This window comes from Vipera ursinii (genome assembly GCF_947247035.1).
Source record: "Vipera ursinii genome assembly, chromosome: 5".
Lineage (NCBI taxonomy): Eukaryota > Metazoa > Chordata > Lepidosauria > Squamata > Viperidae > Vipera > Vipera ursinii.
The window spans coordinates 2917186-2933318 of record NC_139518.1 but is presented as its reverse complement, the minus strand read 5'-3'; the positions used below and the strand labels follow the sequence as shown (position 1 = coordinate 2933318).

Sequence of the window (16133 nt, the reverse complement as noted above, 5' to 3'; positions counted from 1 at the left end):
GGACTGTGAAGCAGTATATAAGTCTGCAATTGCTATCCACCCCCACTTGCCCTCAAACACAGGGGAGCCGCCCACCCAATGTCCCACCGGGTTTTCTGATGTGTCCTTTCGGCTTCTGCTATCACACAAATCCATCCTTGAGTTCAGCCAGAGCCTGCATTTGCATTCGAATCGGATGGCAGAGCAGCCCTGAGACGGGGAAACTGCCAGCCCATCGTCCTTTGCCGTCAGCCCTTTGAGGTAGGCCAGGTCAGAAAACAGGCACAAAACACCTCGGTAACTTCCTTTATTGACACAGGCTACCCTAACAGGATCGGACCGCGTGCCCCCTTCCCTCCCTCGTATGCCAAAGAGAATCAATAGAGAGCAATCTTGAGTTTCTTTCGCACCCGTTCCCGTCTTCCTGGGGTAAGTTCGTATTTTCCCCGCAACCGCCATCTTACAGGCAGCCTTCGACTTACGACAGTCCGTTTAGTGACTGCTCAAAGTTACGAACGGCAGGGAAGAAGTGGCTTACGACCGTTTTTCACACTTACGACCACCGCAACCTCCTCCTCCTCCACGGTCAGGTGATCAAAATTCGGACGCTTGGCAACTGGTTCATATTTGTGACGGGCTGCAGGGGGTCAGGCGATCTGCTTTTGCCACCTCCGGACAAGCGAAGTCGACGAGGAATCCAGATTCACTTAACAACCGGGTTGCTAACCTAACGAACGCGGTGATCCGCTTGACCCCTGCGGCCAGAAAAAGACATAAAACGGGGCAAAGCTCCCTTGAGAAACATTTCACGGAGCCAGATCAATTTTGGGGGCTCGACTGTGGTCGTGGCTCGAGAACCACCTGTCCTGGATCTTCTTGAGGTCATACCTCAGGAAGAAGGAACTGGTTGAGAGATCGAAGGCAGAGCCTCCCCCGCGTGGAACTTTCTACTGTAGATGTCTCTTCCGGTTCTTGCAATTCTCTGAAAAAACGCCTGCTTTATCCCGGTCTTGCCCATTGAAGCATTTAGTTCTGCTAAACCTTGAATCACGGCCAGTCACGGCCCACAGATTAGCCAGAGCTTCGTTCTCTATTTCAGACCGAGGGTTCTTCGGCGTGTCCCATGAGGGCAGCGGCTCTTATTGTCGTTTTTTCAGGACACAAAAGGCTGTGGGTATGCGGCTGAAAGCGGGACGGGCGTTTCGGACATCTCCGGTTCCGGAAAAAAGGATCCCGTCTTTCGACCAAGTTCCCCCCCACCCCCAAAAAAGCCACCTCTTATCAGATGGTCTCCGAGCCACGGGGTGTAGAGTATCGGCCTTCTGCGCTAACCTCCGGCTGGGTCTAGCCGGGGGTGCCAGGAAGATGCCAGGGTTCCCGTTACAGCGAGCTGAGCTGACGGGGGCTGTCTTCGAGCTGGGGGCTCTTGAGGAAAGGGCCTGTCCTCACCTCCTAGAAGGATGGCTGCCTGCAGGAGAGAGGGAGAGAACGAGGGGGGGGAGAGGCTGTCCGTTAAAGCGGAAATCAGAAATTGCTAGAGCAACTTTGGCATCTTGGAGACGGAGGGCCTTCAGCCCTCAGGATTCCCCAGCCATTTTGCAGATGTTTCATGACCCAACTAGGGGAACGTCATCAGTGCCAGAAGGAAGTGGGGGTTTGGGGGAAGGAGGGAGGGAGGGAGGGAGGGAGGGAGGGAGGAAGGAAGGAAGGAAGGAAGGAAGGAAGGAAGGAAGGAAGGAAGGAAGGGTGGGTTAGATGTTTTGTGTCAGCCATGGCAGTTCCCCAAAAAGGTCATCAGATGGGAGCAAAGAGGCTTCTTTGCTCCCACTGGTGGGTCAGGGGTCCCCGGCCCCTGCAGCCCCATTGGCGAGAGTTTTATGGTAAGGCAGGGGCTGAGACCCCCCATAAATACCTCTGCTCAAGGGGCTGCTCTCTGCTTCCTCTGTTCTCTTTTGTTCTTTCTTTTGCTTGCTTGCTTATCCATGAGCTCAACCCAGGCATGGATGCCTCCATGCCAGGGAACTCTTTCTATTTACTTTATCGTTAAATAAAGCTTTGAATGATTGCATTCCTGCGTGATGCCTTTTACTTGGAAGCACCTTAACGAACATCGACCTCGTGAGACCATCTCACAGGAAGGAAGGAAGGAAGGAAGGAAGGAAGGAAGGAAGGAAGGAAGGAAGGAAGGAAGGAAGGAAGGACAAGGAGGATGGTGGCGTTTTTGCTGCTCTCTGAGCTTGATTGTTTTCTCGCAGGCATTTCATTACCCAAGTAGGTAATATTATCAGTGCTAGGAGGGAGTGGGGTTTGCTGGGAGGAAGAGGAGGAGGAGGATTGTGGGGTCCTTGGTACTCTCTGAGCTGGGCTGTTTTTTTGCAGACGTTTCATGACCCAACTAGGCCACATCATCAGTACTACAAGGGAGAGGAGGAGGAGGATTGTGGGGTCCTTGGTGCTCTCTGAGCTGGGTGGTTTTCTTGCAGACGTTTCATGACCCAACTAGGTTACATCACCCGTCTTGGAGGAGGAGGAAGACTATGGGGCTCTTGGTGCTCTCTTGAGTTTGGTTTTTTTCCTTGCAGACGTTTCATGACCCAACTAGGTTACGTCATCAGTGCTAGAAGGGAGGAGGAGGAGGAGGACTGTGGGGTCCTTGGTACTCGCTGAGCTGGGTTGTTTTCTTGCAGACGTTTCATGACCCAACTAGGGAACATCATCAGTGAGAGGAGGAGGACGAAAAAAGGGAAAGGACGGTGGGGTCCATCATGCTCTCTCAGCTTAGTTGCTTTCTTGCAGTCATGTCATTACCCAAGTAGGTAACACCATCAGTGCTAGGAGGGAGGGGGATTTGCTCTCTGTTTATGTATACTAGTAGCTTGCCCTGTTAGTGGTGGTGGAACTTTCCCCTCCCTCCTAGCACTGACGACGTCGCCTCGTTGGGTCATGAAACATCTGCAAGGAAACCACCCAGCTCAAGAGAGCACCAAAGGCCCCCCGTTTCAACCCTGAGCTACAAATATTCTCCTTTTTATCAATATGCTCCAGAGCACAACAAAACATGATGCCTTGCAAAACGGAGCTTGCCAAATCATGGAGGAGAAAGCCAATAAATGGCTAACTGATATCAAATGGAGCTTTATTTAGAAACGTTCAACCGCGTGGAGGTGGCACCTCTCGCGCTGCAAACGTTGAGCCCTATTTTCTTGGCTCAACTCCGAAGGGCTGGCGTCAGCGGCTGGGCGACTGGACTGTGATATTCATGTGGACGAATTTTTATCGGTCAAAGGCTAAATGAGTAGCAGAGAGAACCTGAGGAATTGGGCCAGCACATCTGGAGGACACCCATCTGTCAGAGGTTCACCAGGAAAGAAATCAGAACGTTTCGAAGAAGCACAGATGACGTGGCGAAACAAAAAAAAATTTGATTTTTTAGTTTTTGGGGGGTCCTTACTTTGCTTGTGTCTTGCTGACTCCGAAGAGTTGGGGCGAAGGGATGGGTGAGGTCCAGACGGGCAAAACTGGGGGGCGATGGCCGGGAGTTTCCCTCTCCCAGGCCGGATGTTCTGGAAGTCTGGGACGCAGGACGGTTTGGGTTTGCCGGCAAAGCCCAGATGGAATTCACTGCAAGAAATAAAGGAAGAAGAAAGCAGGGAAAACTTTGACCAGCTTCTTCATTTGGGGACTTGGGAGAAGAGAGGAAGATAGGGAGAAGCTGACCAGGTTTTAACAGAGGAGAATAGTGGTATAGGGTTTCCTGCCTGAGCAGGGGGTTGGACTAGATGACCTCCAAGGTCCCTTCCAATATCATCATCATCATCATCACCACCACCACCACTACCACCACTACTACTACTACTACTACAAGACCTGGCAATGGCTAAGAGCAGGAAAGTTGAAGAAAGAGACCGAGGGACTAATTCTGGCTGCACAAGACCCAGCCTTAAAGACAAATGCGTACAAAGTCAAACTTGAGAAGACAGCAACAGATAGTAAGTGCCACCTATGCAAAGAAGCTGAAGAGACAGCGGACCACCTGCTGAGCTGCTGCAAGAAGATCGCAGACTGACTACAAGCAGCGGAACGACAAAGTAGCAACAATGGCGCATTGGAAGATCTGCAAGAAATATCATTTGCCTGCAAGCAAGAACTGGTGGGATCATAAAATATAAACTGCTCTGGGACTTCAGAATTCAAACAGACAAGCACCTGCAACATAACAGCCCGGACTTAACAATTGTCGAGAAGAAAGACAAAAAAGTCTGGATAGCGGACGTGGCAGTGCCTGGAGACAGCAGAAGAGACGAGAAAGAACCGGAGAAGATGACAAAATACAAAGACCTACAAATAGAAATAGAACAACTGTGGCAAAGGCAAGCAAGGGTGGTACCAATAGTAAGAGGCGCCTTGGGTGCAATCCCAAAACAACTGGAGCACCACTTGAACACCATCATTGGCATTGACAAATAGTCAATTGCAAAAGGCGGCCTTACTGGGAACTGCTTCCATCCTGCGACGAGATCTGTAACACCATCCAGCATCCACATCTGCCTATCCCAGGTCCTTGGGAAGGACTCGATGGGTAGACAAAAATGCCAAATCCAGTCTGAACATCTGGCTGACTGTGCCATGATTAATAATAATAATAATAATAATAATAATAATAATAATAATAATAATAATAATAATAATAAATATTATAATAATAATATCGCAGTCATAGAGAACCGAAGCATACAGCTGATTGATATCGCTGTACCAGGAGATGCCAGAGTCGAAGAAAAAGAACTGGAAAAAATTACGAAATACCGCAACCTGGCCATCGAAACTGCGCGATTATGGGTGAAACGCGTAACAGTGATACCCATTGTCATCGGGGCACTGGGAACTATGTCCAAAAACTTTGCAAAATACCTCAAGAAATTGCAGCTTCCTGCAATAACCCCAGCAAAGCTACAAAAAACTGCGCTACTCAGAACGTCTTACATTTTAAGGAGATACCTGGTTGATATCTAGGATGCTGGCAGCAGCCCGTGTCAACCATCAGCGCCAGTCAATTTGAGTGTTCAGTTGACTTGAGTTTCATGTTTTATGAATAAAAATGATATAATAATAATAATAATAATAATAATAATAATAATAATAATAATAATAATAATAATAATAATATAATAATAATAATAATATAATAATAATAATAATAATAATAATAATAATAATAATAATAATAATAATAATAATAATAATAATAATAATAATAATAATAATAATAGCAGCAGCTCAGGATTGAAACGAGGGCTCCCTGACGTTCTCTGAGCTTGGATGGAGGAACCTCTATTTTCCCAAGCAATAGTACAACACACTGCAGAGATAATAAAGCTTGAGGTCTCCGAGGCAGTTAACCATCAAAAGCAGCAATTATGCTGGCTGAGAAAGATTAATGAGCTTCTGGCCACCTGGAGGGAATAAATGACCAGCAGCTCCAGTTTCCAGGGGAATGTCCTGCAAGGTGATGCCTTTGTGGTTGCCTTAAATTGCTGCCTTTGTTTGAGGTTGGGGACTCAGCAAACAGCCCCCCCCCCCACTTTGTTAGCAAATTAACCAGGCAAGCTTGTTTGCACAGACCGGCGGGGAGGAGGGCAATATTGCTCACCTCCTTTGAACAATTCCCCCCCCCCCCACACACACACCCATCAGCCACCTCCCAGGGTATCTTTGATGACAGTCCAGGAAGAAGGCTCTGGCCAAACATGAACCCTGCTGATGGAATGTCGGTTTATTTTATTTTTTCCCAAGCATTCAATGTGCAGAAAAGAGTTTCCAAAAAGCCGTGGACAGTTTCCAACCGCTGGCCTCCAATTACCTTGACTCGGCTTCCTTGGGTCAGAACTTGCTGGAACCTGACTGCCGTTATTCAGAATAACCGAGTGGGAAGGGGCCTCCGAGGTCCTCTAGTCCAACCCCCTGCTCAGGCAGGAGACCCTATACCATCTCAGACAAGTAGCTGTCCAGGCTCTTCTTAAAAGGCTTCAGCGATGGAGCACCCACAGATTCCAGAGGCAAGGAGTTCCACTGGATGATTGTCCTTAAGGGTTAGGAAGTTTCTCCTAAGTTCCAGGTGGCTTCTCTCCTTGGTCAGTCTCCAACCATTGTTTCTCGTCCTTCTCTCTGGTGCTTTGGAGAATAACGTGACCCCCTCTTCTTTGCGGCAGCCCCTCAAATACTGAAATGCTGCTATCATGTCACACACACACACCCTTTCTTCTTTTCTTTAGACTAGCCAAACCCAAGTTCTTCGGACGTTTTAGTCTGCAGGCCTTAAATCATCTTAGTTGCTCTTCTCTGCACTTGTTCCAAAGTCAATCAATCAGAATAGAGCGGGAAGGGATCTTGGAGGTCATCTAGTCCAGCCCCCTGCTCAGGCAGGAAACCCTATACCATTTCAGACCAATGGCTGTCCAGTCTCTTCTTAAAAACGTCCCATGTTGGAGCATTCACAGCTTCTGGAGGCAGGTTGTTCCACTGGTTAACTGTTCTAACTGTCAGGAAGTTTCTCCTGAGTTCCAGGTTGCTTTTCTAACTGTACATTTCCCCTGCTCTCTACACCTGTGGTGATAGCTTATCTGGTAACCATAGTGAATCCCATATGTTATGGTTTCAGACTGTTTTGTGCACATGCCTAGAAAAAGTTTCTCAGTTAAAAGGTATTTAGTAAGATTATGCGTCGTGTTTTATTTCCTCCCTTCATGCACATCATGCATCCTCTGAAGCACGGTCCTTCGCCCTCTACTAAGGTGATTTATACCTTGACACTCTCCTTGATGAGTTTCCATCTGTTGCTTCTTCTCCTGCCTTCAGGGGCTTTGGAGAATAGCTTGACACCCCCCACTTCTTTGGGGGAGGGGACAATGTAACAATAACAATAATAATAATAATAATGACTTAAAACTGTATGCGAAAAGCCACACTGAACTTGAATCAATACTCAACTGTTTAGCAGCGACATCAGAATGGACTTTGGACTTGGAAAATGTGCTATATTATCCATGCAACGAGAAAAAGTGGGGAAAATAGAAGGAATAGAACTGGGAAACGGAAGTATTATGAAAGCACTAGCAAAGGATGATGGTTACAAATACCTAGGCATATTGGAAGCAGATAACATCTTGAATGGAAAAGTCAAAGACTCAACACAAAAGGAATACATCAGGAGAGTCCGCAAAATACTAAAATCAAAGCTGAATGCTGGAAATATAATTAAAGCCATTAATACATGGACAGTCCCAGTGATACGCTACCCAGTTGGAATTATCAACTGGACACTGGCCGAATTGGAAGACCTAGACCGGAAAACGCGTACACTTTTGAACATGCACCATGCTTTACATCCACAAAGTGACATCAACAGATTGTACCTGCCAAGAAGAATAGGGGGCAGAGGGCTACTGCAAATCCACCAAACTGTAGAAGAAGAAAAACGAAGTTTGAATGTCTATGTGAATCATAGTACAGAAAAATTGCTGCAGGTTGTGAAAACAGAGAGCATTATCAAAATAACAGAAAAAAAGGCAGAATATAAGGAAAAACGGCTGGATGACAGATTAAGTAGACGGAAAACCAAAGCTTTGCATGGACAGCATTTGAAAAACATTGAAGGAAAATGTGACAACAACTTGACATGGGCATGGCTTAAGAAGGGAACCATCAACAAAGAAACGGAAGGCTTAATACTGGCTGCTCAAGAACAAGCACTACAAACTAATGCCATGAAAGCGAAGATACAAAAATCTACTGACAATCCAAATTGCCGACTTTGCAACGACAAAGTGGAAACTGTTTCATGTTTAATGTGTGAGTGCAGCAAAATCGTGCAAACGGATTACAAAGCTAGACATGACCGAGTTGCTAAACTAACCCACTGGGCATTGTGTAAAAAATACGACTTGCCTGTGTACAAAAAGTCATGGGAACATAGGGTGGAAAAAGTTGTGCAGAATGAGAGGGTGAAGATCTTGTGGGACTTCCGAATACAGACAGATCACCATTTGGATCACAACACACCAGATATCGCAGTTGCAGAGAACCGAAGCGTACAGTTGATTGATATCACTGTACCAGGAGATGCCAGAGTCTAAGAAAAAGAACTGGGAAAAATTACGAAATACCGCGACCTGGCCATCGAAAATGCGTGATTATGGATGAAACGCGTAACAGTGATCCCCATTGTCATCGGGGCACTGGGAAAGATGTCCAAAAACTTTGGAAAATACCTTGAGAAATTGCAGCTTCCTGCAATAACCCCAGCAAAGCTACAAAAAACTGCGCTACTTGGATCGGCTTACATTTTAAGGAGATACCTGGTTGATACCTAGGAGGCTGGCAGCAGCCCATGTCAACCATGAGTGCCAGTCAATTTGAGTGCTCAGTTGACTGAGTTTCATGTTTTATGAATAAAAGCTTCATAATAATAATAATAATAATAATAATAATGATGATGATGATGATGATGATGATGATGATGATGACGACGACAACGGAATAACAGAGCTGGAAGCGACCTCGGAGGCCACCTAGTCCAACCCCCTGCTCAGGCAGAAAACCCCATACCATTTAGCGTAAAAACATTTTTGGAACCGAGCTGTTCCCTAACTTCTTAACCTGCATCCTGCTAGTCAGTGTCTGACATGCTATTCAGACATGCTGTCCATCTCTGTGCTTGGAACAAGCCGAGATTTAGTGAGCACTAAGACCCTGGAGGAGAATGCTATCTGAAATCATTGAGCAGAATAACAGAGCTGGAAGGGACCTGGGAGGTCATCTAGTCCAACCCCCTGCTCAGGCAGGAGACCCTATATCGTTCCAGAGAAACGGTTGTCCAGTCTCTTCTTAAAAGCCTCCATTGACGGGGCATCCACAACTTCTGGTGGCAGGCTGTTCCACTGGTGAATTGTCCTCGCTGTTAGGAAAGTTCTCCTTGGTTCTAGGTTGCTTCTCTCCTTGATTAGTTTCCATCCATTTTTTTCTTGTCCTGCCTTCAGGCGCTTTGGGGCAGCCCCCCAAATTTTGGAAGACTGCTATCCTGTCACCCCTGCTCCTTTTTAAAATTAAATTAGACAGATCCAGCAACCGTTCCTTATATGTTTTAGCCTCCAGTCCCCTGATCACTTGAAACTCAACATTAAGAAAACCAAGATCGTGGCATCCGGCCCTCTCAACTCCTGGCGAATAGATGGGGAAGAAATGGAGGTAGTGACAGATTTTATTTTCCTGGGCTCCAAGATCACTGCAGATGGGGACTGCAGCCAAGAAATTAAAAGACGCTTGCTCCTCGGGAGGAAAGCCATGGCAAATCTAGACAGCACACTAAAAAGCAGAGACGTCACCCTGTCAACAAAAGTGCGTATAGTCAAGGCTATGGTCTTCCCAGTTGCAATGTATGGCTGTGAAAGTTGGACCATAAGAAAGGCTGAGCGCCAAAGAATGGAGGCCTTTGAACTATGGTGCTGGAGAAGACTCCTGCGAGTCCCTCGGACTGCAAGGAGATCAAACCGGTCGGTCCTAGAGGAGATCAACCCTGACTGCTCTTTAGGCGGCCAGATCCTGAAGTGGAAACTCAAATCCTTTGGCCACCTAATGAGAAGGAAGGACTCACTGGAGAAGAGCCTCATGCTGGGAAAGGTTGAGGGCAAGAGACGAAGGGGACGACAGAGAAGGAGGTGGCTGGATGGAGTCCCTGAAGCAGGAGGCGTGAGCTTAAATGGACTCCAGAAGATGGTGGAGGACAGGAAGGTCTGGAGGAATGTTGTCCATGGGGTCGCGATGGGTCGGACACGACTTTGTAACTAACAACAACAACCCCTCATCACCTTTGTTGCTCTTCTCTGCGTTCTTTCCAGAGTCTCAACATCTTTTTTATAGCGTGGGGACTGAAACGTGGGTGCAGGATTCCAGGTGTGGCCTTACTAAGGCTATGCAACTAGCTTTTGTTACGGAAGTGGGAGATATCAAGCAGCTTTAAGCGAGTCCACTCTCTCACACTATTCTTCATACTGGAATTTAAATATTTATCTAATAGCATTTGCATTCTCTTCCTTGTTTGTTGAACAGAGAGAGACTCAAAGGTAGCCAGGAAACCTGAGGACAGTCAAAAAGTTACATTGGCTGATCAGTGACCCACAAACCACTACCAATTATTCAAACAGACAGCGGAACAGGACGTTCCCGTCTGCGCAATAATGGGAAGCATGTGCCTCATGCTAATATTACAGAAAGTTCTCATAAACGACAAGAGAACCTGAACGACTAAGGTGAGGGTAGTCCCCTACTTACAACAGTTCGTTTAGTGACTGTTTGAAATTACAATGGCACTGGGGGGAAAAAGTGACCGTTTCCCCTTCCCTCCCTTGCATGCCAAAGAGAATCAACAGAGAGCAATCTTCAGTTTCTTTCACACGCGTTCCTGTTTTCCTGGGGTAAGTTGATATTTTCCCCCAGAACTGCCGTCTACAACCACGATTCATTTAGTGACTGTTCAAAGCTACGACGGCGTTGAAAAAAAGTGACATGACCGTTTCCCCTTCCCTCCCTCGCACGCCAAAGAGAATCAACAGAGGGCAATCTTCAGTTGCTTTCTCACACGTTCCTGTTTTCCTGGGGTAAGTTGATATTTTCCCCCACAACTGCCGTCTACAACCACGATTCATTTAGTGACTGTTCAAAGCTACGACGGCGTTGAAAAAAAGTGACATGACCGTTTCCCCTTCCCTCCCTCGCACGCCAAAGAGAATCAACAGAGGGCAATCTTCAGTTGCTTTCTCACACGTTCCTGTTTTCCTGGGGTAAGTTGATATTTTCCCCCAGAACTGCCGTCTACAACCACGATTCATTTAGTGACTGTTCAAAGCTACGACGGCGTTGAAAAAAAGTGACATGACCGTTTCCCCTTCCCTCCCTCGCACGCCAAAGAGAATCAACAGAGGGCAATCTTCAGTTGCTTTCTCACACGTTCCTGTTTTCCTGGGGTAAGTTGATATTTTCCCCCAGAACTGCCGTCTACAACCACGATTCATTTAGTGACTGTTCAAAGCTACGACGGCGTTGAAAAAAAGTGACATGACCGTTTCCCCTTCCCTCCCTCGCACGCCAAAGAGAATCAACAGAGGGCAATCTTCAGTTGCTTTCTCACACGTTCCTGTTTTCCTGGGGTAAGTTGATATTTTCCCCCACAACTGCCGTCTACAACCACGATTCATTTAGTGACTGTTCAAAGCTACGACGGCGTTGAAAAAAAGTGACATGACCGTTTCCCCTTCCCTCCCTCGCACGCCAAAGAGAATCAACAGAGGGCAATCTTCAGTTGCTTTCTCACACGTTCCTGTTTTCCTGGGGTAAGTTGATATTTTCCCCCAGAACTGCCGTCTACAACCACGATTCATTTAGTGACTGTTCAAAGCTACGACGGCGTTGAAAAAAAGTAACATGACCGTTTCCCCTTCCCTCTCTCGCACGCCAAAGAGAATCAATAGAGGTCAATCTTCAGTTTCTTTCACACGCGTTCCTGTTTTCCTGGGGTAAGTTGATATTTTTCCCCACAACTGCCGTCTACAACCACGATTCATTTAGTGACTGTTCAAAGCTACGACGGTGTTGAAAAAAAATGACATGACCGTTTCCCCTTCCCTCCCTCGCACGCCAAAGAGAATCAACAGAGGTCAATCTTCAGTTGCTTTCTCACACGTTCCGGTTTTCCTGGGGTAAGTTGATATTTTCCCCCACAACTGCCGTCTACAACCACGATTCATTTAGTGACTGTTCAAAGCTACGACGGCGTTGAAAAAAAGTGACATGACCGTTTTTCACACTTACGACCGTTGCAGCATCCTCCATGGTCACGTGATCAATATTCAAACACTTGGCAACTGACTCATAGTAATGACCGTTGCAGGGTCCCGGGGTCATGTCATCCCCTTTTGCGACCTTCTGACAAGCAAAGTCAAGATTAACAACCGTGTTACTAACTTAACAGCTGCAGTGATTCACTTAACAACTGCGGCAAGTAAGGCTGTAAAATGGGGCAAAACGCAGTGACTTGCTTAGTAACAGAAATTTTGGGTGGTCGTAAGTCGAGGACCATCTGTACACCTTTCTGGATCATTGTTCCTTTTATACCACAAGCCCAAAGCAGATGTCGTTTTAGGCCAAATAAATTAACAAACTGGATACTGAAATTAAAGGACTGGAAATAAAAAGCGAAACATATAAATTACAAGCATTTGCTAATGTCCTGGTATTTATCTTAGAATAACCTTTGGAAATGATTCCCAAATTACTGGGAAAGATAGAACAGTATGGAGAAATGGCCGGACTGAAAATAAATAGAGAAAAAACTACAAAGTAATAGAAAAAAAATCTTACAGATAAAAAAAAAAAAGTCAGAAAAAAACAGAATTACAGATAGTGAAAAAGGTTAAATATTTGGGTATACATTTAACGGCAAGATGTTCAACAACAAAAGAAGATCATTACACAAAATTATTGAATCCCATAAAATTGGACTTGGAAAAAATGGAAAAATCTGCAACTGTCAATACTAGGAAGAATCGCTACAGGGAAAATGAATGTATCGCCGAAAATTTTATTTCTATGCCAAACAATTCCCATAAAACTTGAGAAACGCTACTTTCAAGATTTAAATTGACTAATTTTGAAATTTGTTTGGCAAGGGAAAAAAAGCTAGAATTAAGATTAAAATGTTACAAGATGCTAAGGAAAATGGAGGATTTGGGCTACCAGAGTGGGCTTTGTATCATCAAGCATCTGCTTTAAAATGGGTAAAAGAATGGATAACTCTTAGAAATAAAAGGTTGTTATATCTGGAGGGGCATGATTTACAATTGGGGTGGCACGCCTTTTTATGGCATGGGGAAAATACAATTCATAAGTATTTCCAAAATCACTGCATAAGAAATGCATTGTTAACAGTATGGGTAAGAAATAAAAAGTAAAATATATTTGAAAATTCCAGGGTGGTTGTCAACTATGGAAGCATTTGTACACCCAAATTTGGTGGACTTTGAAAAAATCTGGACATATATTCTAAATTCTGAAGGGACTTGAAAATCTAAACAAGAACTGGAAAATCTGGGTATCAACTTGTCGTGGTGGGCACATTTACAAATGCAAACTAGATGTGAAAAAGATGTTAAACTGTATGGATTTTATAAAGAACAAACAGCATTTGAGAAGACTTTCTTCAGATGAGAAACTAATTAAGAAAATGTATAATTTTTTTTATTAATTTTGGAAATGGAAAGCGAACAAGTTAAAGAAACAATGATAAGATGGGTGAAAATTTTTTGGATGTACTACAGAATTAGAAAAATAGCAAAAATTTATGGGAAAGAAATTATAAACTGGCAATGTCAACTTCTTATAAAGAAAATTTATATAAAATGTTTTCTAGATGGCACTTGCCACCAGCAAGACAAGCAAAAATGTTTAAAAACATGTCAGATAGATGTTGGAAATGTAAACATAAGTCAGGCACGTAGTATCATGTTTGGTGGACATGTAATAAAGATATATTGGGTAAGTTCAGCTAGAGAACATTACAGGTAGTCCTCAACGTACGACCACAACTGAGCCCAAAATTTATGTTGTTAAGTGAATTTTGCCCCATTTTATGAATTTTCTTGCCACAGTTCGTTAAGCGAATCGCTGCAGCTGTTAAGTTAGGAACCCCGTCATTAAATGAATCAGGCTTCCCCCCATGGACTTTCCTTGTCAGAAGGTTGCAAAAGGGAATCGCGTGACCCCGGGACGCGGCGACCGTCATAAATACGAGTCAATTGCCGAGTTTGTGAATTTTGATCACGTGACCACGGGGAGGCCGCAACGGTCGTTAAGTGTGAACAACGGCCACCAGTCCCTTTTTCCAGTGCCGCTGTAACTTTGAACGGTCACTACCGTATTTTCCGGCATATAAGACAACCTGGTGTATAAGACGACCCCCTACGTTTTCTGTTAAATTATAGGGTTTGGGCTAATAATATTTCACTTCCTGGCACACAATCTGCATATTAACAACTCGTTTAGCGTTAGTACCCTTTTTTTTATAAGTGCCACGATGTTGCTAAAATAAAAGAGGCAAACTTCGTGACCCTCCCAGCCCGTGCATAAAACAGAAATGAAAAGTCTTAAGCCATTCCGTTCCCAAATACCAAGGTTTCCCCCGAGTTTTGCGCGGTTAAACAAACGGCATTTGCGTATTAATGTTTCTCCACGGAGCACAAAATTCGCCCGAATTAAGGAAAGTGGGGAGCTAAAGAATCTGGGGCTACAAGGAATACCTCTGGCACGACAGGCAACCCTGGGAAACACGAGGACTGTAGCGGCACCCTCAGCTCGAACAATCCGATCCAGAAAGCGCCTGGAGGCTCCTTCGTTACTTCTAACAGAACGTCTCCAGGCCCACGTCCCGCCCGCCTCGCCTTTTAAACCCCTTTTCCTCTGTAACGTTTCCATGCTCCGCCTGCTCTGTGATTTGCCCAGCTTTGCTCCTTTCCCGCCAAATGGGCGCCTCGCCTTCTTTCCTCTGAGCTCTCTCGTTTGGTGCGCTGCTGCTCTTAGTTCCGCACTCCGTGACTGGGCAAGCGATTCTTGTGGTCGGCGCGGGTCAGGCGGTGCCTCGGTGGGAGCAAAGGTGCTCCCTTCCTACTGTTGAGCGGCGCGCCTCTGGGGACCGCCTGCCCCTCCTCTCATCAGGGACCTGACAGCCAGTATTGGAAGCGCCAGCATGGCCAGTCCTAGAGAGAGTAATTGCGGCGGCTGCAGCAGCCAACCCATGATCTGACGAGAGTTTGCCCTCCATCACCCGTTCGCTGTTGGCCGCTTAACCACGGGTCGCCATCGCCTACCTTCATTCACCCAGTGATCCCGCCGTCCAGCAGAAAAGATCAGAGAGGTGAATAGTATTTTCCGGCGTATAAGACGACTCGGCGTATAAGACGACCCCCAACTTTTGAGGAGATTTTCATGGGTTAAAAAGTCGTCTTATACGCCGGAAAATACGCTAAATGAGCTGTCGTGAGGGCTAGCCGTATTCTTTTCTGCTTTGTTTTTGCACACAACGAATTGTTCATTTGGACCGGCTGTCTGTTTGGAAATGGATTAATAAAAAAAATCGTTCCAAACCCTGGGAAGGGGAGGAGAAGAAGAAAGTGGAGAAGGGAAGGGACGTTTTGACACTTCACAACAAACACACAAGGACTAAAGTTCAGCTTAAAGCAGCAGCTGTGAACCTCTGGTTACAAAACCAACCATTTTCTGGCTTAACGTAATTTTCAACCTGAAGCCAAACAAACTGTTTTAAGGTTCACCTCCCTGATATCGTAAGCTAAACCAAGTTTAACCTGAAGCAAATTCTTCCTGTTGTGCAAATGAAACCACAGTGGCCTTTCACAAACCTGGTTAAATATTTTTAGGGTGCACACAGCCCAGAGACAGCCACAGGGTGAAGCCAGAGGGTCACCGATGCCGCACACACCACGACATCAGCACGCAAACGGCATTGTGTGATGCGATGCGTGGGACGCTACCGGTCGTCCTCGACTTAACGGCCACAGTTGGGACTAGAATTTTCATAGTTAAGCCAGGCGGTGGTTCAGTGACTCCAATTTGTGGCCATGGACGTTAAACGAATCACCACAAGCATTAAGTGGATCGTGCAGTCGCTAAGCTTCCCCCGTTGACTCTGCTCGTTGGAGACCAACCGGGAAGGTCGTAAAGGGGGATCACGGGACCCCGGGGAGGCCGCCGCCGACACAAATACACACCCAAATTTTGCTCACGTAACTGTGGGGTTGTCAGCGCGACAAACGGCGGCGAGTCATTTTTTTTCAGCCCCGTGGCGACTTTGCGGGGTGGCTGAACCAAGGGCCGTAAGCCGAGGACTTTCGCGCAGTGGTTGCTATCTCCTCCAGAGTGAGGCCAACCGAAGCACGAAACAAAACACAAAAGACAAAACAGACACCCGTGGTTTGCAGCCTGAGCGAGCAGAGGTTTTTTCCCTTCCAGCCCGAAATGGAAACAGGAAGGTGGCGATGACGGGAACTGCCGTCTTAACGACTTCACCGATGCGTAACACACACAAAAAAAGA

General features: G+C 46.0%; 1 protein-coding gene across 1 annotated transcript in view; it reads right to left on the bottom strand.

The window, feature by feature from the left end:
- Positions 1-288: 288 nt before the first annotated feature.
- The window catches only part of ARMC9 (armadillo repeat containing 9), a 134563-nt gene continuing 118718 nt past the window's right edge, over positions 289-16133 (bottom strand). Inside the window, 2 exon segments of the mRNA XM_083364078.1 lie at positions 289-1447; positions 3431-3600. Coding sequence (XP_083220204.1) covers positions 1425-1447; positions 3431-3600 — 193 coding nt within the window. The 3' untranslated portion in view covers positions 289-1424.